This window comes from Triticum dicoccoides, chromosome 5A, assembly GCF_002162155.2.
Source record: "Triticum dicoccoides isolate Atlit2015 ecotype Zavitan chromosome 5A, WEW_v2.0, whole genome shotgun sequence".
Taxonomy (NCBI): Eukaryota; Viridiplantae; Streptophyta; class Magnoliopsida; order Poales; family Poaceae; genus Triticum; species Triticum dicoccoides.
Window position 1 is genome coordinate 391,671,851 of NC_041388.1, and position 8,185 is coordinate 391,680,035.

Here is an 8,185-nt window from a genome sequence, read left to right on the forward strand (position 1 = left end):
TCTAGCCTATCGATCTATATGCACCCGCTAGCACACATAATTAGCACATCAGTCGCGTGTAAACACCTCAGTCATAGTGGGCGGTGGTGGAAGCACGATCAAGCATTCTCTCGTGTCTGTGAATCAATTTGTGGTTGAATGGTATACCCAGCCGATCAGGGTTCAAATCCCGGTGCTCATATTATTTCTGGATTTATTTCAGGATTTTCGGCGATGTGCTTTCAGTGGGAGGAGACGTTTCCGTCGACTATGAGGCACCTACGATGACTTCGTAAGTCTCAAGATGATATGCCAACTCAGTCTCTCGAAGATGCTCATAAGGATAAGACATGTGTGTATACGTGTATGTATGAGCGCTTGCGTCTGTATTGTGTTAAGCAAAAACATTCTCTCACGTCTGCTGGCGCAAAGACCTACACTACTGCTTGGTTTGGTCGAGTCCAGTGGCGGAGCTTGAAAGAAATCTCAGGAGGGGCGAAGAAATCTCAAACGGGCTGCATAGCACAAAGCTTCAAATATGCTCGCCCCAAGTCATCTCTTGGATTACCTGGATATTGTCAAATTTGTGGACGTAGACACGTAGTGTTGGACCCCGCTGCAAAAATTCAATCCCTCAAAGTAGGACTTCATTTGTCTGATGGCCTTATTGTTGCGGCATCGAAGGATGTGGTCCGTGTTGCTCAAATTCCAGCAACAACAGAGGAGGCTGAACATGTATTGCTTCTGTTTGTGTTGGTTCGTCAACTTTACATTCAACTGAATCGCCTCACTTTTTTTTTGAAAAATACATAAATTGTTTTCCCTCAAGAATTGTATTCACCGTTTTGCTGTGAAGGACATTTTCTATTCAGCACAAAATCCATGACCTAATTAGAATTTTCCCCAACTAAGAAAGAAAATGCAGAATCAAAATACTCTAAATTTCCACAGTTTGTAGAGGGGGGAGACAGAGAGAGCCAGCGAGAGCAATTTGTTCACCAGCTCACTTCGGCACTGCGCGCGGCGCCGGTGTTGCCTGATTCTGTTTGCGTCCGTGCGGCAGCAATGAGAAGTCGGGACTCAGCAGATAGGAGCGGAGATGTCTCTGACCAGCAACGACCAATCCCTAGCCGTTCGGCGTTCGCCCGCCAGCGGCCAACCTCCACGCCGACAAGCCACAGCGGCCGCCGGCCAGTCCGCCGGTACGGTGCCCCACCCCCACTCTCATGCGTCAGCTGTCACAGATCAAACGTGAAATCTAATTGCTCTCGCTCGCTTACTGGGTCGCTTCGCTGGGTGCAACGAGTAGATAAGAAAATGGGCCTTATGGGCTTTAATAAATGGGCCCAGGTTCGCTCCCACGAAGCTCCGCCGTTGGTCGAGTCCACCACGAAATCGGGTCAAGAGCTCTCCAGCCAACTCACCAACCTTCCTTCACGCCGGTCGCCGTATACCACCAGGTCACACACACGCACACACGCACACACACGCACACACGCACGCACGCACGCACACGCACACGCACACGCACACACACACGCGCGCACACACACACACACACACGCACACACACACACTTTGTCTAATTTTTCTTGAACACGTATACCACCAGGTCCGTGCGTCCAGTCCACCACCCTACATATATCTATCGAAATCAATCAAAAATCAGTCGCAAAAAGAAAAATCAACCAGGAGGAACCCGACAACGGAAAGAGTAGCAGACGAGCGGATCCACCAGAGACGAGACGAAAGCGACGTGCTAGGGAAAGAGGAGAGAGGCTGTGTGGAATTCCAACGCCAACCCCAACCGAGAGTGCGGTCGGGTCGCCGGTGCGCCATGACCAGACGACGTCGACCCGCCCATGTTTCCACGCCGCGAAGCTCCCTCGAACCCCCCCCCGCGCGCGCACGACAACAAGGCACGAACCGGCGACCGCTCGGTCGGTCCGGCGTTTCCACCACGCCTCCCTGCTTCCGGGAACCTTCCTCGCTCCCGGCTTTCTTCCCAAGTCCCGGCCGTCGTCCGTCCCCCCTTCCAACTTCTTTCCCGCCTTCTCGCGAGGCTACCCGGGACTATATATGCAAGCCTTCCGGCTCGGCAAATAGCATCCAGCACGCAGCGACAATTCTCATCTCGGAGGCGAGCAAGAAGCAAGCACCAAGGCAACCAGAGCGGAGGAAACAGGCACAGACAGAGTGACATGGACATGGAGATGACATCTTCCTCGGCGCCGGCAGCGTCCTACTTCAACTTCTCCGTGGCGCAGGCCGTGGTGACCATCTCCATCAACGTCGTCCTCGTCTGGCTCTCCGCCCTCGTCAAGTCCTCCACCTCCTCCTCCTCCTCCGCCAGCCGCCGCTCGGCCGCCCCCGCGCCGGAGCCGGAGCCAGCGCAGCCTGCGCCGGCGAGTGGCGCCTCGGAGGTCGACCTGGACGTGGTTCTCGGGGTGATGGGCGCGGGCGGCGCCGCCTCGGTCGGGTTCGAGGACGCGGCGGCGCTGTTCGAGGAGGAGGAGGCCACCGTGGAGGAGGCCGCGGCGGCGTTCCGCGTCTTCGACCGCAACGGCGACGGGTTCGTCGACGCCGGAGAGCTCCGGAGCGTGCTGAGGTCGCTCGGGTTCACCGCCGGCGTCGCGGCCGCCGAATGCCAGCGCATGATCGACGCCTATGACGAGAACAAGGACGGCCGGATGGACTTCCAGGAGTTCCTCACCTTCATGGAGAGGAGCAGCTCGTGAAGTGGCCGCCGGCGTCCGATCACCGATGATTTGCTCAATTCGTTTGTTTGTTCGTTCGTTCTGCTTACTTGTCCTTTTTCCGGCCCGAATGGAGCCGAATGGTGCACCGTGCACACAATCTCGTGTGTATTTTAATCCGATTCTTTATACAATACATATGCTTTTGATGGGATTATGTATATTAGCCATGGAGCAAATATTTAGAATATTTTTATCAAATTATTTTTGGCATATCGGTCTTTTACGAGATGGTCTTTACTTAACTTGTACTATAATCTTTATGATATGAGTGGGACACATATTTCTTTTGAAAACGGAGGACACCCCTGTCCTCTGCATGAGAAGGATGCATATTATCATGCAAAAGATAATAATATAAAATTTTTTCACCAAATTATTTTTCTTGGATGAATCATATATCGGCACGGTTCTACCATTGCATTCAACTTTTGCATTGCATCAACTTTATAATGACACAAAGGCCGGGCCGGCTCGTCATTTCAGCAACTAATTTCTTGACGAATGTCATGTGTTCTTCATCGTATCACGATGTGAATAGTCTCTGCTTGAAACAGGAATATGTCAACAGTCAACTGCAAATGATGTATCACCACGTAGCGTTGACACTATCTACATGGCTGGAAGCCTAGAACCATCTTGTTTAATTCCGTTTTGGCTCGCTTGTTTAATTCTGTTTTGACTCGCTTAACGTCCTATGACATGTCCATGTTCGTGATGAATTACTCTCTTGTGGAAAAAGGGGATAAACATAGAAGAAAGTTTATGTGGAATAAGAATCGCATGGTTTGATGGACGAGGGTGTGTATAGATTCTACTAAAAAAGGAGGCTCGGGTGCGAAGAATATTGGAAAATAAAATATTGTTCTCCTTTTGAAATGGCGGTGAAAGCTTGAGGCTCGACTGGCGATCTGGCTGCGTATTAGTAAAGCCAAATATTGTAGACATAAAAAATTATCACATCGATAAAAACTAGGTTGTTGATTCCCGCTTGTATCACGAAATTAAAGGTTTTTGATTATTAGGCGTAGACTTCTCCTGCAGAAAGGCGATATTGCTATATTATGGGAATATGTTATCTTTTTTTGCGGGTCATGGAAATATGTTATCATTCACAATAAAAATAATTTGAATGAACATTATCCTGATCTTTATAATATTTGTCACAACCAGGAATAGAAATGTACTGTCGGTGATTTGGAAAATATAACCGTACTTTAGCTTTTCGTCGCATATTGTCTTGTCACCTGATTTACTTACGCGGTGTGGAGGGAGGCCGGGATGACAGATGAAGTTGCATCCATACCTAGAAATGATGATCCTGGTAAGATTTCCTAGTTCATGAACAAGAAAGGTGAGTTCACCACCAAGTCGATGTACCAGCGGCTGGGAAATTATGTTTCTGGTGCTAAAGATCAGGTTTTCTTATGACAGTTTCTTCAAAAGGTTGTGCTAACTAGAGAAGTTATGTTCCCAGCTAAAAAAAACTAGAGAAGTTATGAGGAAGGAAAATGGTCTAGTAATCCATTTGTTTGTTTTGTGATCAGATTCAAACTGCACAACACTTGTTCTTTATTTGTTCTGTTGCTAGAGTTGTCTGGCGAACAATAGGTTTGATATTTAGCACCGAGTGTTGTCCCAATAGTATTTGGCAATTCTATGCATGGTGTCATTTGTTTTTCCCGCCGGAGAGAAATTCTATATTGTGGGTTTGGTTAATATTTGTTGGGCCATCTGGCTCTCGTGCAATAATGCAATCTATGTGAAGACATTGATCAAGTCTCCATTTGAATTTGTCTTTCCCGCATGCTCTTTTTTATTTTACTGTGTGGGTCTCTAGAAAGCTAACAACGCGTCGAAATTGAAGGAGATCGCAGAGATGCTCAAGATCAACGCCATCCACTTTTTATGCCTCTACCAAGGATCTATTCAAGGCACATCTTGCTAGTGGGGTCGCCGACCGATTGAGGCTCCCAAAATGGAGATGAAGCCGATTGTTTTGTTGATGATTCTATTTTGTTACTCGATATTGTGTCTGGCGGTCTTTGTGAAAATCGGGGGTTGTCTTTTGCTTGTCCTTCTGGATTCTTAGTCTAGGTTGAGTGATAACATGTTTTCGCCCCATAATGCACAGGCCAATTGTGGATGTGCGCAATGGATTTCTTGATGGTGCCTCGAACTCACTTCTTTCCATTTCCTGCCCCATGTACAAACTTTTTATATTTCTGTCATGTAAGGTAATGGAAATGGGAAAGCCCAATTAAAAATGGAGGTAAATCGAGGAAAATATTCAAATATTAGTTTTGAAATTGAGTTATATACAATAACTCGTTCCCATGAAAATAGAACTCGTCCACCATGGCACCTTTTTTTGTTTATAAAATTCTGGTCTCCTTTTTCATCGTATGACTAAAGTTGTTGCCTTCTTTTTGTTGGCTTATGCAGAACATATATGTACTACCTTTTGATAATGGTGAAAATTCCAACAACCTAACGTATTTCCTTCAACAACATCCCACTCAACAAATGAATTGTCTTTGCCGCTCTATTTACATCGCACATAATTGAAATGAGTTTGGACTAAAACTTTATCCCACAATATCTATTGAAGCATGCTACGCGGGATATGGCATACCATACACATTGTCCCTCAATCCCTGTTCATAGACACAAGGCTATAATTTAAGATACAAATTTAAACATCAGGTGCTCCAATCTCCAAGTACAAACCTTCTCTCAGACAAATGGAACTTAGGATTAGCAGTGAAGTAAGTTGCAACGATTCCTCGGAAAAAGAAGTAAGTTGCAACGAGGTTGTCACACCGTAAAGCACTAGAACTTGCTGTTGAGGTTGCGGTATACTCAATTCTCCGAAGAAAGATTGGAGCCACGTCATACAATTAGCAACAACCTTGTATTTCTCTTTGTTTGCTTGAGACCTTGAGTGAGAAATTGAAGAAAACAAGGACGGCCGGATGGACTTCCAGGAGTTCCTCAACTTCATGGAGAGGAGCAGCTCGTGAAGTGGCGGCCGGCGTCCGATGACCGATGATTTGCTCAACTCGTTTGTTCGTTCGTTTTGCTTGCTTGTCCTTTTTCCGGCCCGAATGGAGCCGAGTGGTGCACCATGCACACAATCTCGTGTGTATTCAATCCAATTCTTTATAGTACGATATATGCTTTTTAGCACTATATGATGAGATGGAGCAAATATGTAGAATCTTTACACTAAATCATTTTCGTTTGACGGGTTCTATCTTTAGCCATGGTTCTATTGTTGTAATCCAACTTTTGCCTTGCATCAAATTTTAATGACATGGAGGCCGAGGCACTTCGTTGTTTCATCTAAGGGCATCAGCAGTGTATAGAGGCTGTGCTGCCTCTATCCTGGGCCCAGCAATGCTACATCTGCGTAATTTATTTACGTAATGTTACATTGAGGCTGATTTGGAGGACTATCGTTAGTCATTAGGGGCGCGCGGGCCCACCTTAAAATCAGGGGGAAGTTTTGATTGGTTGAGAAAGAAAAGTACGTAAGATTAACTAGGATTCATACGTAGGTGTAGCATTTTTTATCCTGGGCCCCACTTCCAACCTCTAATCAGATCTAAAAACCACGTAGTGTGTAGCATCAGATGTTGACTCTAAGGAATGGACCCAAAATAGAATAAACAATGAAGAATGTGTTGATCAGTTTCCATGGCCTAGCCACGGCCATACACTGACTAGTAGGACCATGTCGTTGTTTAATCCTTGGAGGTAGCCTCCAAGGCTTGCGTCGATGCCAAGCTTAAAAAACTTAGAGGCAATGTCTGCGGTGTGTAGAGGCGGGCTTCAAGCCTTTAGAGGCAGCTATAGATGCTGAAAACCATTACATTGTGGATGCTCTAAGGCTAACTCCAACGCGCCGACCTACTTGGTCCATGTACATCTGTTTGCTACAACCATTTGAGAATTCGGCCAGTGACTGAACACGTCTACCAATCCTAAGTCATGAATGAACGGTGGTAGGATGAACTATGAACTACAGATGAACACAAAAAACTACCCAGATTTGGGCCACCTTCTTAGTGTAATACCCTACTCCTGCCATGTTTCTTATTGCAATGGTAGAAAGCTACAATGTGTGTTTGTTACAAGATGAAAAGGTCGACTCTCAGTGAGGCTTCGGCCTCCCTTATATATATATTGTCAATGGAGGACCTGCCCGAGGCCTCTATTGGTCGAATATACATTGGAATAGGCTGGTCTAGCTTGTACTGGTGGCATGGTTGCCCATGGCACGCTTGTACGAATGATGATGACGTCCTCCCGGGGTAGTGTGTTACCCCCCGATACTTACCCGTCTCCTTGGGTATACGTTGGGTGGCAGCGAGGTACTGCCACTGTAACAATTTTGGCAGTGGGTGAATCTTACTGTAGCCGTTGAGGATGACTTCGTCCACATGGGTCCTGCCGGAGCCCATGCGCAAGGGCTAGTCATTCAACCTTTGTCCCTTCTCTGACGCAGGCAGCAATGTTCCTTGGTACGGGCCATTGCGCGGCCTCCAAAGTCAAGGCCCACTTCTCCCGAACGGGCATGTGGTGTGTCAATGCGGCCTCCCGGGAAGATATCGCGAAAGGCTCCCCTGGGTTGGTCTATTTCCATGTCTCGTACTGTCCCCCGATGACCCAGGTCATGGTCCAACGGGTGCATCAGGGTCTTCAAAAGATATTCCCCTCGATGGAGAAATATCCATGCCTTCATCGTCAAGGTTCCTCTTACCAGATTAGTAATACCCTGGTTTTACTTATGCCGACAGTAGCCCCCGGGCCCGTTACCCATCTTAGCGGCTGCTGGGCCCGAGACGGGGGATGGGGCCCTGCCGCTCCAAAGCCTTGACGCATGGCGGCCGGCCACTCATGACGAGACCGGGTGTTGAAGACTTTTTCTATATTGCACTGAAGGATGGCTTGACGTGCGTTTTTGTCAGACCATAGGAGCGCCTTGATTACCACCCACGCTCGCGGTGCGTCCTTGGGAAGCGGAGAATGTGGGCAGTAATTGCCGAGAGGCAGGTGGTTTCCCTTCCGTTTGCCCCTTGGTTTATAAAGGTGAGGTGCTAGAGCATTGTTAGCTTGTTTTGTCGTCCTTGCCCCAACCATTATCTTCGCCGTCGCCACAACTCTTCTACTTTTTCTCGCATCTGCCCCCATCCAGGATCTTTTTCCATGGAGTCTCATAGATCCAAGCCCACCGCGGATAAGGGGAAGAAGAGCAAGGAGGCGATGGTGCCGCAACCGCTGGAGCCGACCCTGCACGAGTCGGCGTATGCCGATGCCAATAGCGAAGGATCTTCACTTCTTGGTCGGTGGTCATAGGCGTGAGTGGGGGCGCATGAAGCCGATGTCGGAGGCAACCAAGGAGTAGATGCGAAGGTGGTTCCCATCTTTGTCAATTTCCTTGTCGC

At 47.8% G+C, this 8,185-nt stretch overlaps 1 protein-coding gene across 1 annotated transcript; it reads left to right on the forward strand.

Moving 5' to 3' along the window:
• The first annotated feature begins 1,873 nt into the window (after nucleotides 1–1,873).
• LOC119301745 (calmodulin-like protein 2) lies at nucleotides 1,874–2,936 on the forward strand. Its single transcript, XM_037578727.1, has one exon. It carries the CDS (start codon nucleotides 2,181–2,183, stop codon nucleotides 2,715–2,717), a length of 537 nt encoding a protein of 178 aa, XP_037434624.1. The 5' UTR covers nucleotides 1,874–2,180; the 3' UTR covers nucleotides 2,718–2,936.
• The last annotated feature ends 5,249 nt before the right edge of the window (nucleotides 2,937–8,185 follow it).